The sequence below is a fragment of the Myodes glareolus genome, chromosome 12, assembly GCF_982192425.1.
Source record: "Myodes glareolus chromosome 12, mMyoGla1.1, whole genome shotgun sequence".
Lineage (NCBI taxonomy): Eukaryota > Metazoa > Chordata > Mammalia > Rodentia > Cricetidae > Myodes > Myodes glareolus.
The window spans coordinates 24,998,407-25,017,160 of record NC_142037.1 but is presented as its reverse complement, the minus strand read 5'-3'; the positions used below and the strand labels follow the sequence as shown (position 1 = coordinate 25,017,160).

Genomic DNA, 18,754 nt, shown 5'->3' with positions numbered 1-18,754 from the left:
AAAGGGAGCCATGAGAGGGAAGACCCGGCCCTTGATTGCTGCATCGTGTGGAGGTGCTTTCCTCAGGACTCCTTATGAGAGGGCTTCTACAAATTAGGTATGTGTGTGTGTGCTTAAAATAAGAACTTTAAATTATATGAACTATTGTTTGGATATATGTATATACATATGGTCACAAGCATGTCATGGTGTATATGTGGAGATCACAGGACAATTGGAGGAAGCTGAATCTCTTCTTCTACCATCTGGGACCCAGAGGTTCAAACTTGGGTCACTGGGCTGGGCTGCAAGCCTCTTTCCCCCACTGAACCACCTCACTGACTGAGATATGAGTCTTTCACGGGGCTGGAGAGATGACTTCATGAAAGGACCCAGGATCAATTCCCAGCCCTCTCATGGCAGCTTCACGGTTGTTTGTAGCCCCAGTTACAGAGAACCTAATGTCCTCTTCTGACCTCTCCAGGTACCTCATGCATGTCATGCATTTACATACTACACTCATATACATTAAGTAAAAGTAAATAAATCTTGAAAGGAACTGTAACCTTGAAAGATAAGTGGCAGCTAGAAGGAATGTGCCATAGTCTTTTATGTCAGTGCTTGTCTACCCAAAGAAAAATCCTCATCGTGGAATCGTTTCCATTACAGGAAAGTGAACACTTTTTCAAGTGAAATCTGATATGTTGGCAGTGTATCGCTCAGTCCTGGGCTTTAGACTTCATATAGACAATCTTCTCCGGCGTGGCACAGGAAAGAGGGGTGCAAATATTATCTCTCTCACCCCGACATCCCCCATTACTGTCGTCTGTCATGTACTCACACTTGTAGAATATCTTAAATGAAATGCCAGCCTGAATTGAGGCTACATCTTGATTTTGAAGAAAAACTCTGTAAGGTTTAAGAACTGAATGAGGTTCAATGATTTTTGCAAAAACGATTATTTATTATTGTTGTTGTTGTTACTATTTATCTGACCTCTTCTGTGCACCTGTGGTATCATTGAAGTGTGGCTAGGAAACATGGGAACCAGGAAGTACTTTGATCGCCCCTGACACAAACCACCTCGGCATTACCTAGGAGCTGCTTAGAAATGCCCATCGCAGGCTCTTTGTGACTTCTCTGTCGCTGTGGCAGTGCCCTGACACAAAGCAGCTGAAGAAAGAAAGAGTTGATTTGGCTCCTGTTTCCAGAGGGGATCCAGCCCTTTAATGCTGGAAAGGCGTGGCAGCAGGTGCAGAAAGCGTACGGATTACACTTCAAAGAAACACCGGAAGTAGCGGAGAACAGGAAGTGGGGCCACAAGTTCTAAAACTCAAAGGCTGGCCAAGTGCCGTGCTTCCTAAGGGTTCTCTAGCCCGCACAAAGAGTGCCACCAGCCAGGGACCAAGCACTTGAATCCGTGAGCCTATGGGGGAAATCTCTCATCCAAACCATGGCACAGGCCCTTCCCTGGCTTTCCGAATGAGGGTCTGCCAATTACTTTGGTCCTTGTCTTGGTCGCTTGAAAAATCACTGATCTGGCACAGTGACCTGAAAACTTCTTGTACTTTGTCTCGTTAATCATTTGGGATCAGCTAGTGAAAGGTTCCAGTGAGTCTGGTTCGTCGGTTGGTGTTAATGATCTGCCTGGCATTCTCTTGAATGCTTCTGAAAGGAATCCTTTTCGACCCCTCCAGCTCGCGGGAACGCTGTACTCGGATCCATAATCTAGGCCCAGCCCCGTCTGAAAGGGATTTGCTAAGCTCACTTATGCCACTCTGAAAGATAGCTCAGGTAAACTAATGTATGACGTCACTTCTGTGGAAGCATCCACCCTTGGTTTGACTTGTGCATTATGTTCGCAGTAACTTGGGAAAATGAGCTTTAAAAAGTTGAGACAGAGAAAATGAGATGCTGTGGGGGCATTGAGCCCTCCTTTAAGCCTCAAGAGGGAGTTTTTCATTTGCGAATCGATTGCATTCTCTATATACATAGATTACTTCTTCAGTTGATGGAACTTTTCGCGTTTATGTTTTCATTCATAACGCACCAAAATTGGTTGCAGAAGTGTGCCAAGCTCCCTGCTCAGTTCAGATGTGGTCTGGGGCTTTATTTTATGGGGTGAACCTATTATATGCTGGGAATGCTTATTAAGTATGGTGCATGGTTCCAGGTCCCAAATTAAGATGAGGAAAGAGCTGTGTTCTGCTCTGTGGCAACTTGGCATCCTCAAGTGCTTCGCGCGGCTGAAGTGTAGCGGTGCTCCGTTGGCTCTGTAGAAATTGGCCGTTTGACATCTGTTTTGAACCCTGAGCGAGTGCTCGACTTACATTTTCTCAAGGTCTTACAGCATAAGAGCGTAATAAAGTCTTGATGAGAATTTCATGCGCCTACAGTGCCAGGGTAGCACTTGCCTTATACGCCTCTGGCTTTTGCTAGCTGGAAAGAGACAGCTGTTGGATATTCATGGAGTGTACGGTCAGCCATTGCAGTAAGCTTAACTGAGTGACTTCAGAGCCAAATCTCAGAGCCAGGCTGAACAAACCTGGTGACTTGCAGCTCGCTCCTGTTGATCACTTTAGCCTGTTTTCTGTTACTATAAGGAAAGTTATTTGGGATGAAGGGGGTTTTGGATTGTTGTTTTGTTTTGTTGGTTTTGGGGGACTTGGGGGTCTCCATCATTGATCATCCTGTTGTCTGGGGCCCATGGAAACAGGACGCCATGGCAGGGAGTACATGACCAAAGATGTTTACGTCGAGCCTAGGAAGTGGAAAAGAGAAGGAGGAGGAGCTTGGTCCCACGATATCATGCTCGTCTTGAGTGAGAGATCTCCCATTAGGCTCCATCTTTTTGTTAATTAAAAAAAACTTTAAAATTCATTTGCTTTTTGTGTATGAGTGTTTTGCCTAGGTGTATGTCTATGTTCCGTGTGTGTGCCTGGCCCTGACAGAAGTCAGACCAGGGCATCAGATCTTCTGGAGCTGGACTTAAGGGTGGTTGTGAGACATGATGTAGATGCTGGGTATCAACCTCAGTGCTCTTAACGGCTGAGCAATCTCTCCAGCCACAATCCCCATCTTTTAAAGGCTCCACCACTCCCAGTACATGGGGACTAAGCCTTTAACATGTGGGCCTCTGTAGGACATGTTAAAAACCAAACTATAACCCCCAACAGAAATCCAACAACTTTCAGCTCAAACAACATCCTTGCACTATTTAATTCCACCCTCATTTCATGTCCACAGTTCTCTTAGCCCCTCCTTCAGTGAGCAGTGGCCACCCTCCAAGTGATGTCCCTTCTCTCTGCACCACCTAATAAAAGACCAGCTCACTCTCATTTGGGTGACAAATAAACCCAGGAATCTGCAGCCCCATGTCTGCCCAGGGTGCCCTTGAGCTTAGGGGTGGAGGACAAGATATACCAAGTGGTACAGTTCTTAAGAAGCAGGTCTTGGGGATGGAGAGATGGATCCCTAGTTAAGAGCACTGACCACTCTTCCAGAGGACCCAGGTTTAATTTCTAGCACCTACATGGCAGCTCACAGCTGTCTATAACTCCAGGATCTAAAATTATCACACAGGTATACATTCAGATAAAATACCAATACACATAAAATAAAAATAAATAAATTACTTAAAAGCAAAAGTACAGGTCTAGTTTATACACAGCCACTGTGTCCTTCCCTCTGGAGATAACTGGAGGCTTCCTTGTAAATTCCCCAAATCAAATGTCAGTTTACCAATTCAGGACTAAAAAGAACTCAGCCCTGAGATGTTAGTGGCACCTTTCATGCCGCTGAGTCATCCTGGTTTACACTGTGGTGGAACAGTTCGTTAACCAACATGGCTGCCCATGGGGTCCTTAGATCATAGAAGGCCTCTTCCCAGAGTGTGGAGGGATCTTGACATCTGCCCATCCTCCCAGGCAAGGGCTACTCTTGTCTTCCCATACTGGGCTGTGCTCCTGCCCCTCCAGGAGCAGATGACCTCAGGCCTGGGAATATCCAGTCTCAGCCTCTTGCCCTGGCTGCCTAGCAAACACATCATCATCTCTGGGCAGAGACAGAGGGGATCTTCTTTCCTGTCGCTCTGGTTTCTCCTTGCCCTTTCTTGTGCCCTGCCCCATTTTCTTTCCTTCCTGTGAATTCTCTGGAATTTTCCTTGCAGCTCCAGCATGTCCAGGATGCCTAGTACAATACAGGGGGTAAAGGGAGTCTCTTCCGGTGTTCTGGTTTATTTGGAAGATATTTTCACTTCTGGTAGCTAGATTACCTGTGTTCGATCTTGGGCAATGCCCATAGCCCCAGAAGGTTTGCTTGTCACTCACTCCACTCAGCCTTGGATGAAAAACTGGCTGCTTTAGAGATAAGTATTGCATCTGTGAACCTGGCAAACACTTGAAAGCCACAAACCCCTGTTTGCTCAACGCTTCTTCCCATGTGAACGTAAAATGTACACACTGGATTTGGAGGTTGTCTGGTGTCTGCCTCTGAATGTAGCCCATGTGCCGCAGCTGTCCCCTCAGGAAGGGTGCCTGCTGTCCTTACTCCTCCCTCTTCTCTCTTCTCTCACAGAGTGTCCCCTCTGCAGAAGTCTGAGATTGTGGATGTTGTGAAGAAGCGGGTGAAAGCCATCACCCTGGCCATCGGGGACGGTGCCAATGACGTGGGGATGATCCAGACAGCCCACGTAGGGGTCGGGATCAGCGGGAACGAGGGCATGCAGGCCACCAACAACTCAGATTACGCCATTGCACAGGTCAGCCCCCCCAGACCCCCCCTCATCACAGTGATGGCAACTGGGTACAGGAGCTCAGCCCAAGGGTTCTGCCCACCTTAGGAGGTTACCATCTGGATTAATAGCAGGTACCTGTTGATGTCTCTGTTGCTTGAGTCTTGAACAGTTTGAGACCCCTTCTCTGGATTGGGTTGCCTTGGGCCAGAGGTGGGACTGGCTCATGGAGCTGTCATTTCAAAGATGTGTCTTTCCTGGGAGACAGGTCCCTAGGCCTCTTGAGCTCTACTCCTGTTCCTGCTGCTGCTGCTGCTGCTGCTATTGTGTGTGTGTGTGCATGTGCATGTGTGTGTGTACATGTGTGTGTGCCTGTGTGTGCCTGTGTATATGTGCACGCGTGTATGTGTGTGTGCACGTGTGTGTGCATCCTCCACTGAAAACAGCTGTTCTCAGAGTACCTTTCTCAGTTGGACTCTCACTCCAGGACCTCCCTTCTTCTTGAAGGGCTGGCGTGCTCTGGCCGAGTAGTTCAGGTCAGGACAAAGCAGTCATTTACAGATATCCCCCACCCTTGGCAATCACGCCTGGGGACCCCCGAGGACCCCTGCTGTGAGGAGAACTGAGAGGGCAGGAGTCAGGTGACTCGTGGTCAGTAGCAAGCAGCCTCCTGCAGTCAGGCTGAGTTCGGTCCATTCCTCTCTAAACTGAGTGTCGCCAGGGTGTTTCTGATAGGCTCTGTAGTCACGGACACTGATCTGCTTCCTAGTTTCCTCACGTGTGCCCCAAGAATCCAAAAAACATCTAACTCTTCATGCTAATCAGAAGAGTCAACCTCAGGACCCTCCTACGGAAGATCTGGGCTCTCTGTCCTGGTGGATCATCCAGAAGTGTAGTCCCAGGGAATACTGGCATGTTCTCCCAGTTACCCAGTTGTGGGGCCATGTGGCTAAATGCTTGTACTTGCTGTAGCACCGGCCGCGCACCCCCAATTCCTTGAACAGGCTTTTGTAGAATGTGCCAACCCTAACTGTGTGGTTACAAGGAGCAGTGGTTTTGTCACCTTTGCAGCTACAATGCATAGAAAACACCTTCTTCCAATCCCTGGGGCTCATGGTCTGGTCCTTTGCTCCTTTGGGGGCTCCCCATCCCTGAAGGAAGCTCAGTTTGTTTGCCTCTCAGGTTTCCTTCTGGTTTGAGGTTCGGCAAAGACAGCGAGAAGTTATCCAGACCACGTGGCTTTGAAAACGGAATAAGTCAGTTTTCTTTCTTTGTGCACATCAAACCCCTGAGCTGATTCCTGAGGTAGGCAGAAGGAATTCTGATTTTACCGGTGAGAAATCTGCAGGTCCTACGCACCCAACGACTGGCCCCCGGGGCTGAGCACAGGCCCAACATCAGAGAACAGCAGACCCCTGTGAACTCGGAGGCTGCCACACACACCTGCTCCTTTACTTTGCCGAATCAACTGCGCAGAGGCCCGTGGGACCCACGCTTCCTGTCTGCTGTCAGCAACTGTGGATGTTATATACCCCAGCATTATTAAATACTTGAGTTATAACATCATGGGGCTGGAAGGGAACTTAAGAGGTTTCCTAGGAGTTCCAGGCAAATATTTGTCTGCTTTTCTCTTTAGGATGTCTAGGGAGCAGGGATTCCTTACTGAAGCTGCACAGGGATAGGATGTGGAAGGCGAAGCAACCGTTTTTATTAAAAGGAAGCATCTGAGAGGGGCGGGACAGAGCCTTCTGAGTCCGCTTGGGGGTTTCCTTTGCCCACCAGGGCAGTGGCCACCACTCTCAGAGGAACCTAAGGCAGTCACTGATATCCATGCCTGAATCTCCCTGTTCATCGTCCTGCAGAGGCATGCTGTCATCTCAGGGCTGAGTTTGTGCCAAGCACTGGACTCTAAACTGCCTCTTCCTTAATTACTATGCCAGAAACACCATCAGTAGGGTGAGTTCCTCTGCCCCATTGAAGTGATAACCGTGTCTGGTAGAAGTTAACACCATGTTCTTTATTATTTTGATATGGGTAGTTGCTTTCTTTTTTTAATTTGTGTTTTGAAAAAAGCACCCATAAGGTAAAGAAAAGATACCAAGACAGTCTTATAGTGGCCAGAGCCTGGGTCCAGCCCTTGCTATCCGCCTTATGCTGCACACACAGCAGCTGCTGGACAGGTGACTGGCCACTGTTGGCCACTTAAACTAGGCAGAGGGACTGTGTGGTATAGTGTGTGTCCACAGCCCTCAGTTCCCAGTCTGCCAGAGAACATTCCATCTGCCCCTGCTTTTGTCTGTCTTGACTGACTCTGGGGAGACAGCCGCTTTACACTACATGCCCCTGGAATATTGTGGCTTTGTCTCACATGACAAGAGCCCTTAAATCACTCCTACCCAGAGCTAATCAGCTGCCCCTGATTGCACAGGTGGGTGCTCTGAGTGGGAGATAAAAAAGGACTGTACTACGGATGTAGAAGTGGAGACAGTGTGTGTGTGTGTGTGTGTGTGTGTGTGTGTGTGTGTGTATTACATTTGTATGTCTGTATGTCTCTATATCTATGTGCCCTGGGTAAGTCTGTCCCCGTGCCTCTGTAGGGTATGGGAAGTGTAATTGCTTTTAGCTGACAAGCTGACAGAACACTGTCCTCATGTGCATACCCTTTCTTGAGTAAAACCTTCCCTAGGGAGTGTCCCTCCTCCTGTGGTCACCATAAAATGTGTGACCGGATCTTATGGAGCTGTTCCGTTCCCATTTACCTTTCTTACAGTTCACATAGTCACCTTCTTTGCCTAATTAAGTCCCTGAAAGGCATTTAGCTCAAAGAATTCCAAAAACAGTCATAGTGAGAAGCCATCAGCTTGTTTGGGGACAACAGTAATTAGTCAGTTGAAAAGATTTTTTTTTTCCTTCTCAGCTGCCCTGAAAGCTCTATGGCAGGGGAACAGGTTTTGCATCTTGTTTGTTTGTTTTGTTGGTTACCTAAGGTTCTGGTCTCCTCCCCTTCGCTGTCTGTTTTCTGCTAATGAAGACAGCCTATGTCTTTTATTCCTCCATGGCCGGCTTCTCTGAACTTTGTCACTGTCTCTTTTCAGTTTTCGTACCTGGAGAAGCTGCTTTTAGTTCATGGAGCCTGGAGCTACAATCGGGTGACCAAGTGCATCCTCTACTGCTTCTACAAGAATGTGGTCCTCTACATCATTGAGGTAAGGATATCCCTTCCCTCAAGGAGGCAGGCCTCTGCAGAGGGCATCTTTAGACAGCAAATCCATCTTTTTTTTCCTTCTTTTTCGACATTAAATCCTTCTTAAGAAAGGGTTTGGTTAATGGAAATTTAAAGGTACTCTTGGGTCTTACTAAGATCCGTGTCCTGCAGCTTCCTTTAAGTTGTACCATGAGGCTTGTAATAAGTAACCAGGGCTAGTGCAGCCTCTCTTCCTCATTCAGCCATGTATTCTTCCCAAGCTCCCCCTCCCTGTCCTGATCCTGGGCTCCTTTTCCTTGTCCCTAGCTTGTGCCAGTGGTGGCAGAGAATGCTTGCAAAGGCAGAATGAGACCAGTGTGGTCAGTGCCAGGAAACAGAGATACCCATCTTTCTAGGTGACTCTGAGACATTTCCAGGCAGCCTGTTCTGTGTTTTTCTTTCCTTGCACGAACGGGGCATGATCCCCTGCTGTGTTTGTCATGGCATCCGCTGTTTCCTGAACCTGTCCTCACTGCCCCTGGGATTTTTGGATGCTAAGGCTCATGTGGCAAAGGTGGGAATAGGGGTTGGGGAACGTCTAGTAGGAAGTGGATGAGGTCATTTAAAAATCTTACATTGAGTTCATGTTCTATTGTCCTTGTTTAGGTTTTTTAGTGCTGTGATAAGATGCTGACTGAAAGCAGCTTGGGGATAGAAGGATTGGTTTAGCTTAGTTGTGGTCCATCAACGAGGGAAGTCAGGGAAGGAACTCAAAGCAGAACCCTGGAGGCAGGAGCTGATGCAGAAGCCCTTGAGGAGGGCTGCTTGCTGCCTTGCTCCCCGTGACTTGTTTGGTTTGTTTTCTTACAAGACTGCCTGCCCACGGGTAACATCACCCACAGTGAGATGGGCCCTCCCTCATCCATTGTCAGTCAAGAAAATGCCCCACAGATTTGCCCATACGCCAATCTGATGGAAGCCTTTTTCTCAACTGAGGTCCCCTTTCCAAGATGACTACAGTTTAGGTCAAGTTGGCAAAAGCTAACCAGCACAGGGCTACAATTTTCCAAGATGCTAATTCATTTATGAGAAAAGCACACTCTTGCTACGGGGAGGGCAAGGCCCCAGAGTCGAGGAGGCTCTTTATGTTTGCTGTTTGGTACTGGTCACTTGGGTCTTCCCTCCTGAGAACAGCTTTGTTTTAAAAGTGTGTCTGTGAGGCTATCTTGACACATCAGATTGTCAAATGCATTTGGAGGAGAGAACTAGGATGGGGTTCTATGGTGGGCATGGGGGTTAAGTTTGGCTGCTGTCAATGAGACCATAAAAATGTTTCAGCCAGACAGGGTGGCCCATGTCTGTAATCCCAGCACTTGTTAGGTAGACAGGAGGATGGGGCTTTCATAATCAGCCTCAACTATTCAATCAGTTCCAGATCAGCCTGAGCTACATGAGATCTTCTCTAAAATGATGAGGAGGAAGAAGCGGTGGAGGAGGCCGATGGGATGGAAGGCCATCTGAGAGCAATAGAAATCAAAGTTGCCTCTATTTTAATATCTCATTTTATTATGGTATAATTTTTTCAACTCTTAGCAAAAATACTAGTGAAGGACGAAACTGACTTTTCCCGGTGCTGTCTCCTAGAGTCCCCAGCTCAAGCAGGTGGCTGGCTATTGTAACAGTGACCAATTACTACTTTACCAGCAGGCTAACTCCTTGCTAATGAATCCATCAGGTCACATGGACAGGTTGATGCTATTTGTCGGGTAACCAAAACCAGGACAGGGCATTTCCGAAGCTGTGCAGTTGTTTATACTGCGTGACTGCCCAGCCGAAGGCATCAGTGGGACAGAAGCAGTCTGTGCCTCCGTGTTCAAGCCCACCTGGAAACAACATTTTGCTGGCTTACATAAAGGACAGTTTCTTTGCTGCTCTGCGTACCCACAGTGCAGTTGCCTCGGCATAGAGGACGGCTGCTCTAATTGACCCAGTAGCTCCCACTGTGCTGGGAGCATCCTGATCCTTAAATGAACCTTACAAGTGATTGGAAGAGACCTGGGTAACATCCTGCAGCCTGGCCTCTTTCCTACCCTGAGTCCTCTGTGTCAAAGGCCCTGCCTGCTTATGGTGAACAGCAAGTACATGCATAGCAGGACCTGGCAGTGTTTGTAGGTGTAATTACTGTTTGGTTCAGGGTAGGGAGGTTCCAATCCATATAGACGATCATGTCGCATGTTTGGTCATCACTATCTTCCTCCTGTTCTCGTCTTTACTGCTCCCCTTTGGAATTTAGAAATGTCTGTCCCTCTCCTGCAAGCTGCCAGCTTTTTTCTTTCTTTCTTTTTTTCTTTGCACGCATGATAGAAGTCACTCCTTAGTGTCAGTTGGGGTCACAGATAATAGCATGGGCAATATAAAAGGAGCTGGGATCCTACACATCCTCCCAAGTTTCCCAGGACTCTGTCCCTATAGCTGTTGGCTTTATGTAGCTTCTTTATAATCTGGTTTTCCTCACCATCAGCAGATGGCTGATGGGCTAGGCTTCTTATCGAGACATTCTACATGGGGCTCCGAGCCTTCCGCTTCCCAGAGCAGTGCTCAGGGCCCTCCTAGTCACTTAACACCTACTATCTTACTTCTGTCTCCTTTTTTTTCTCTTCAAGTGGGCTGTAGCTTAGTAGAGCCCCCTTTTAGTCTGTCTGCAGAGAGCTGCTTGGAACGGGGCCCCGACGGCGCTGAGTGAGTGCCTCAAATGACTAGGCTGAGAATTGCTAAATGGTCTGCTGCAAAAGGCTCTGCCACACACTCCCCAGAAAGCTTTTAAGAATGTAAAACCCTGGCAATTCTGTGTCTCCATTTCTGGTTAGGATTTCTGGGAGGTTCTAATTTGGAAACCAAAAGAACAAAGCCCTTGACTGGTTCCTGGTCAGAGTGTCCCCTCAAACGATGCCAATGCCCTGGCACCAGCAAGTGCTCTAAGCATGACCTTTGGAGTGGGAAGGCACTGCTTGCATGCTATTTCGGTGGGTCTTCAACTGCAGGATCAAAGATCAAAGAAAGACTTGCTCATTTGCAAAAAAAAAAAGTGAAGATAAAGTTATAATTAATGATTTAAGTGAGAACAAACTAAGCATGTTACTTATGTGTCTTAAGTGGTTTCCTTGTGGCTCACCTTGAGGCACCTACGCAGTAGTAATATGTACTCATCTCAAACACCCTCCAATATACATAACTACCAGACATTTTAAAGTATAGTCTAAAGGCAATTTGGGTAGCATGCATATGCGCACCCACTCTGTGACCTACCTTATTTTACAAGGACTGTTATCTAGATTTCCAGTGAAAATTGGGGCATGGCAGGTTCTTCCTGTTTGGTATACTAGTCCATGAAAGTGGGGTTCTGTACAAGGAAAATATGCATTATTCTGGATGCTGTATGGAATGCATACTGGAAGTCTTTACTACTTACATGTTATCTGTTCTTGCCTGTTTCTCTACAGTCACACATAGATTTTTTAAAACTTTATTGTTTTTAATTAAGATATATATTTTTCCCTACTCCACTTTCTCTCCTTTCCCCTTCCATCCTCCCCCCTGCCTCACACACTCCAAATTTGCTCAGGAGATCTTGTGTTTTTCTCCTTCCTAGGCGGATCCGTGTGTGTCTCTCTTAGGGTCTTCTTTGTTGTCTAGGTTCTCTGGCAGGCTGGTTATTCTTTGCTTTATGTCTAAAAGCCACTTATGAGTGAGTATATATTATATTTGTCTTTCTGAGTCTCGGTTATCTCAGTATGGTTTTTTTCTAGTTCCTTCCATTTGCCTGCATAAAGATGTCATTATTTTTTACCACTGTGTTGTACTCCATTTTGTAAACGTGCCACATTTTCTTTATTCATTTTTCAGTTGAGGAGCATCTAGGTTATTTTCAGGTTCTGGCCATTACAAATACTACTTCTGTGAACTTGATTGAGCAAATGTCCTTGTGGTATGATTGAGAATTCTTTGGGTATATACCCCAAAGTGGTATTGCTGGGTCTTGAGGTAGATTGATTCCTAATTTTCTGAGAAACCACCATACTTATTTCCAAAGTGATTGTACCAGTTTGCACTCCCACCAGCAATTCAGGAGTGTTCCCTTTACTCCACGGTCTGTCCAGCATAAGTTGTCATCAGTGTTTTTGATCTTGGCCATTCTGACATGTGTAAGGGTATCTCAGAGTTGTTTTGATTTGCATTACTCTGATGACTAAGGATGTTGAACATTTCCTTAGGTGTCATTCAGCCATTTTAGATTTCTCTGTTGAGAGTTCTCTGTTTAGGTCTGTACCCCATTTTTTGGATTATTTGTTCTTTGATGACCAATTTCTTGAGTTCTTTGTATATTTGGAGATCAGCCCTCTGTCTGATGTGGGGTTGGTGAAGATCTTTTCTCATTCTGTAGGCTGCCATTTTGTCTTGTTGACCGTGTCTTTTGCTTTACAGAAACTTCTTAGTTTCAGGAGGTCTGATTTACTAATTTACTCTCAGTGTCTGTGATACTGGAGTTATATTTAGGAAGTGGTCTCCTGTGCCAGTGTGTTCAAGCCTTCTTCCTACTTTCTCTTCACATAGACTCTGAGTATGCACCCTTGAGAACCGTTGCCCACTCACATAGAGCCTGGGTATGCACCCTTGAGAACCATTTTCCTCCCCTTCAAATAGAGTCTGGATTTACCACCCCACTATATGATCCCCTACAGTCTGTTTAGTCCCTTCTGTATTGATTGAGCATTTGTGTCGTCTTCAGTTTCAGAAGCCTTGTAGAATAGCAGTGTTCCTGCTCCTTAGGTCACAGATATTCCAAAATGATGTTGGTCTAGTTAGTCTATTTCATCACACTGCCTTGAACAGACCACGGGCTTAATGTGGGGACTTCTGTCTGCATAACAGATTCATTGCTGCCAACAGATCTACTAAGCACTCAATTGAATGCACCACATAAAATTTATTGAGGTGAAGTGGCTATTGTTCAAGAAATTTGAAATAGGAACAAAAGGTGGTCCTTGTGGCTTCCCCCAAGGATGCTGCAGCAGGCGACACTAAGAACAGATCATAGCCATTGCCTCTGTTCCTTCGAGAGCACCTCATTTTAGGACCTTCACCCCTGAGGGTTGCACTTTCTCAGCTGTCTCTTTGGAAGCCAGGATAGGACTCCAGAAGCATACGCATGACCAGTTCCAGTAGCTGGCATGGAGGCTGGGGAAGAGGTGCTCAGAAGCACTGGCCATGAGCTGCCAGGTACCCGGGATGCCAGTGAGCTCTCTCCATCTGCCTGCCCCCGTGTGAGCCTGTTCCTCATTGGCTTCATTTCCCACAGCACCATCTTCCTCTGTGTTCAGTCAGTGCTTTTGGCATATAACTAAGATACTGCAAGATGGTCCCTGTCTAGTGTACAGTTCCATTAATTAAAATTAATTAATGTCTGCCTCCTACAGGTAATAAGAATGTCATAAAGAACTTTGGAGAAGAATGGGGTGTTGGCTGTGCAGTGATGTGAATGTCCAGAGCGGTGCACTTTAAGAGAGTTTGTGTTAGATTGACTTTAGCACAATTGAAATAAAGGCTAGAAGGGTCTCAGCCCTGTGCCCCCTTAGCCACCTTGAGAAATGCAGTATAGAGGCAGATTGTATGGAATTTTACATGGAGTTTTCTTTTGCACTAAACCAGCTACATGCTAAGTTTTGTCACAGCAGCCAGATGGGCTGTCCTACAAACATTAAGCTGGCTAAGGCCTGGGAGATTCCAGCTCTGTGCAGATGGGCTTGCTGGAGCCAGCTGGAGAAGAACATCCCTGTGCCTTTGCACTGGGTTCCAGAGTTGGAACAAAACAGTGAAGATCAGGAGAGATGGCTGGCCAAGATGCATGAGTGTCTGAGGAGTGTGAGCTAATAACAGGGTAGGGCTTTTGTCGCTTTACGAAACTGAAAATCCCTTCCTGTGTTTGCAGCAGGCAAATTCTGTGGTTAAAGTGATTTCAGAAGAGTTGCCTATCAATATGCAGGGCAGACAGCGAGTCGAGAATTTAGATGGCTTTTATAATGTTAAGCCTAATCATAGCTCATGATTCTTATGCAACTATCTTCTTGTGTGATTTGTAAACGAAAGGCAGAGACAGATTTTCTGAAAACAAAACAAAACAAAACCTCTTTGATTTTGATAATATGAAGAATTTGCCTTAACTGCAAAAGATAAAGAAGTTAGGGAAGGATGCGTGTAAATTTTTGAAATCCTGATGTGTCATCTGTGCGGTATGTCACACTATCAGTGTGGGGCTATCAGTTACCCAGTTGTTCAGTTTTCTAAATCACACACAGCTTGACTGACCTCCAGCAGCATTTAAAGCATTTTTTGGAATGGTACTACCCCACTGCCTCCCTGAACCCGTGGGAAAAAATAGTTTTGGAACAGAGTTTCCTTTTAAAAGTCAGTACTCATTAGATTTAAGTAGATTAACAGAATCATTACTTGCATGTAGCTGATATTTCAGGAGATGATGACACTGGCCTCTCATAAGCTCTAATGTCACTTAGGAACGGTGTACCACATTGTCTCAGAGAAGAGATTGGTCTGGATATAGAGAGCATCGGTGATGTTGGCTGTTATAGGGATTATAGGGATCTGAAGTGCCAGCTTACTTATGGCAATGCCTATCAGACATTTTGGGCTTGGGAGGGGGCATTAAGCTGCTACAGAATACGGGGCTCTAAGTCTTGCATTCATCATGAAGGTCTGCAAATACTACCGGTGAGTGAGAGAGGTTCGTGGGCATAAATGAGCCTGAACTAGCAGAATTTGGCTGATGGCCAGTGACGATCTACCTTGCCTGGCAAGCTGAAAACAAGCAGATAAACCACAGGCTCCCTTCCCCTCTTCTTATCCCCTCAACATTCAGAACAGAAGGAGAGGCTTAGCATGCGGGAAAAAAACATATACATGAAAAATGAATCTAAAACCAATTCATGTTAGCACCTATAGAGAATAGCTGTCTAAACCAATGCCACAAAATTCATCCAAACCAGGCATGTTGATTCAGGCTTTGTAATTGCAGCTACTTGGGAGACTGAGACAGGAGGATTACAAATTCCTGGTTGGGGTACACTGTGGGTTTAATAAGACCTTGTTTTAAAATTAAGAAATAAAAAAAAAAGAAATTAAGAATAGAGTTCAGTGGTAGTGTGCCTACCCAGGATGCACTAGGCTGCCAGGGCCCTGCCATACCACACACTCACACAATCCATCCAGTGACCCAGTCTCTTGAAAACAGAACGTAGCTCAACGACCCTCAAATGTGTGTTGGGGATAGGGACATGGCTCAGTAGGTGAGGTGGCTTACTGCACAAGTCTGAGGACCTGAGATCTTTTGTGTCCACCTAGAACCAGGATGTGGTGGCACACACCTGTAATCTCTGCACAGGGCGTGGATCCCGGGGGCTTGCTGGCTAGACAGTCTCGCTGAAACAATAAGCCTGGGTTCAGTAAGAGAGCTTGTCTCCACAAAAGGTGGTGAGTGATTAAAGCTACTCGGTGTTGAACTCTGACCTCCACGTGTACAATGTATGTATGTGTGCAGTCATACTACATGTGCACACACACATATACACACAGAGACAGGCATGTGCGTGTGTGCACATTTGCACACACACACACACACACACACACACACACGGTGTTCTTTTTTTAACACAAGAAATGTCACTGTATCAAAAGACAAAATTCCCAAGAGCTAAGCTCCCTTGTGATCTGTGTGCCTGCCCTGGCAGAGGTGACTTGATGTTCCTTGATATGTTTTGATGTTAATGGGAAGCTGTGAGCTTAATGTGCACATGGTAGCCATCAGAGGCATGGAAGACAGCCCACCTGTTAGTGTTCCCACCAGAGATGTGACCCCATGACAGGTACAGACCATGCATTCTCTATAGAAGCCCTGTACCCAGTGGAATGCTAAGATTAGGGGATACAGGATAAACCTTACCATGTTCCCATCTGTGATTCGCAGGTGAGTGTAGCCTAGTGTCCTAGAGACCATGTATCCAGGAAACTGCATGCACAGGCTTGGTGCCAACCTGTCTTGAGAGCATCCCAGTTTATCGAGTCCATGAGTACCTGGGTGGTTCCTAAAACCATTCGAAGGGGTTTCCTATGGTGGGAGGGGGGGCAATGAGGAAACTACTATAAAATAGAAGTATTCTGAAGTTTACTTTTTTGACCTCATTCTTTAAGTAGATGCTCTGGGCCCAAGATCTGTGCTGTTGGAGGAGAATGGGGATGCAGGTGAGGGGTCCTGTAGCCGCTGCTGGCTAGGCAGAGCAAGCAGTGCTTGTTCCAAGAAGTGGTGCTTCACAGCGGTCATGGGTGTTGAAGCTGTCGGGTCCCGGGGTGAAATAGGTTAAGATAGATGGATGGGAAGGAGCCATGCGGAGCAAGGACTGGGCAAGGGGAGAGGCGTAGGTCAGTGTGCCAAGAGAGGCCAGCACCTGTCTTCCCCATCCACACTCAGCGTTCATTCTAGCTCAGATAGATGGCAACGTTAGCGGAGGCTTGGGTGAGGAACACAGGGGGTTTTGTATTTCAGTCAGAAGATGGCTGGGGAAGTCGTTAGCCATGTGCCGGGAATGTTCTCTGAGAGGCCAGAGGCTTGCTGCGAGTGCATAGAGCTGGGAGTTTATTAGCACAAGGTGGAGAGGGAGTAGGGGCAGGCGGGAGGCAGGCCCAGCGGCAGAGAAACAGCCGACCAGGCGTCCTCAGGGATTCCTCCGCAAGATTCACAGTCGCTTTGAACTTTATAAAAATAGACTCTTACTGCCTTTTACATGTGACAGTGTGAACTTTTTTTAAATGATGTTTTTGCAGCTGTTTTATCTAAGAGGATCATTATAAATACCCAGCATTTAAAAAAAAAACATATTTAGACATTGATGGGTTTAAAATTGAGAATTTGAAACTCTATAAAATGCTTAAATTTCCTTGGAATAATAATTTTTTTTTTTAAGTCTGAAAACATAGCTGAGTAGAGGACCTGCCGGACTATGGGACCTTGAGAGGTTGTCATGGTTCCAAAGCTCCACTCGGTGCCCGCTCCTTCCCTGACTGGCACTGGGGAGAAAGAAACAAAACTGCGCCAGCTGTGTGGGATGGCATGCTCCACTCCTGAGCGAAAGCCTCAAGACTTCCTACTCTCTCCCCTTCCTGTTGCACTGCTTGCTTTTATCTCAGAGATCGGCTGTGACTTCGCGGAGAACAGGATCCATTCCTGAACTCTTTGTTCCTGACTAAACAGGTTGACCGCACTCAGTAGAGACAGTCCCGTGAGCACCTGCCAGTCTGTGGTTGCTGCTCTGTTTCCAGCGATGGGGGATTCCTAAGAGGGCCGTGACACATGACTCGCCTTTTGGTGGCTTTCTGACTTAACCTAAACCTTCCGTAGCATCATTTTCACACAGAAGCTTGTACCCCCTGAGAACCCAGGGTGTATGTTAGCATCTGTCAAGCATTGTCTTTTCGGAGAATAATGAATTATTTTAATTGTACATCTTGAGCGCATTCCTGCCCTTTCCTAATTTTTTTTCAAAGTTTATTAAATTATAAAAGTTTCCATTTCCGCCCCCCTCCCAAAAAGTTAAGGCCACACTGTTTCCGCCCGGTTTCGAACCTAATTTTTATTTTGCCTAAAATTCTCAGGTTTGGATCTTTGTGAAATTGACTTTAGCAATGGTCTTTTTTTTCTTCCTAGTGGTTTTTGTTTTGGTTTGGTTTTGCTATTTATAGTTCTTTTGTATTATTCTCCTTTATGGCTTCTCTCTCTTTTTTCTTTTGGCCACTAGAGCAGTGGTTCTCAACCTTGCTAAGGCTGCGACCCTTTAATACAGTTCCTCATGTTGTGGTGACCCCTACCATAAACTTACTTTTCTTGCTACTTCGTAACTGTAATTTTGCTTCTGTTATAAATCATAATATAAAAACCTGATATGCAGATGGTCTTAGGTAACCCCTGTGAAAGGATCATTCAACCCCCACAGGGGTCATGACCCGCAGGTGGAGAACCACTGCACTAGCGACGTACCTAAAATTTTCACTGTTTAATTTTTTAAAGCTGGTTCGTTGCACTGGGAGATGACTTGATCTTTACAGTGCTTGCCAAGCCATTGTGAAGACCCGAGTCTGGATCCTTGGTGCACACGTCATAGAGCCAGCTGTGGTGTCCTTTGCCTATAATCCCAGGGCTGAGGAGCTGGAGATATGAGGGTCCCTGGAGCACGCTGTCACGTTAACTGAGTCAGTGAGCTCTAGCATCCGTGGAAGCTGTCTCAGACAATAAGGTAGAGACCAATTGAGGAAAACACTTGTCATCTACACTGATCTCCACACACGTGAACACACATGCACACACACATTTGTGTACACCACATGAGCACACACACACACACTCCAAAATTAACTCCGGTAGAGTCTGAACACAGATTTACTGATCATGTCAGTCTCTCCATTTTGGCTCCTATGTCCCTGAGCAGCACAATTCTGAGCAGGTGGATTTCATTGGTATTTGGTTAGGAATGACAGAACGTCCAAGCTCGAGAGTGGACACTCTGTAATAGGTAGTAGGAAAGCTATGGCCCAGAAAGAACGTGTTCTGTGGCAGGAGTAGACAATCATGGCATGAGACCATGTGAATGGCTGGTGTTTCTAGAATACTGTCAATGAGTGGGAACCTATCACCAGCATTCGACAGTTGTGCACTGGCTTGTGGAGAGTCCCAAGCAGGGCGTGAGCTCCTCTGCTCCTCTCTAGCTATCGGCTTGTCACCCCAACTTGGGAGGGAGATG

The 18,754-nt window shown here is 46.4% G+C and overlaps 1 protein-coding gene across 7 annotated transcripts in view; it reads left to right on the top strand.

Moving 5' to 3' along the window:
* The window catches only part of Atp8a2 (ATPase phospholipid transporting 8A2), a 577,323-nt gene that overhangs the window by 356,531 nt on the left and 202,038 nt on the right, over positions 1-18,754 (top strand). For all 7 annotated transcript variants that reach the window (XM_087912148.1, XM_087912155.1, XM_087912154.1 and 4 more), the window contains exons 26-27: positions 4,555-4,738; positions 7,807-7,917. In XM_087912148.1, the coding sequence (XP_087768274.1) occupies positions 4,555-4,738; positions 7,807-7,917 (295 nt within the window). The remainder of the gene's footprint in view (positions 1-4,554; positions 4,739-7,806; positions 7,918-18,754) is intronic.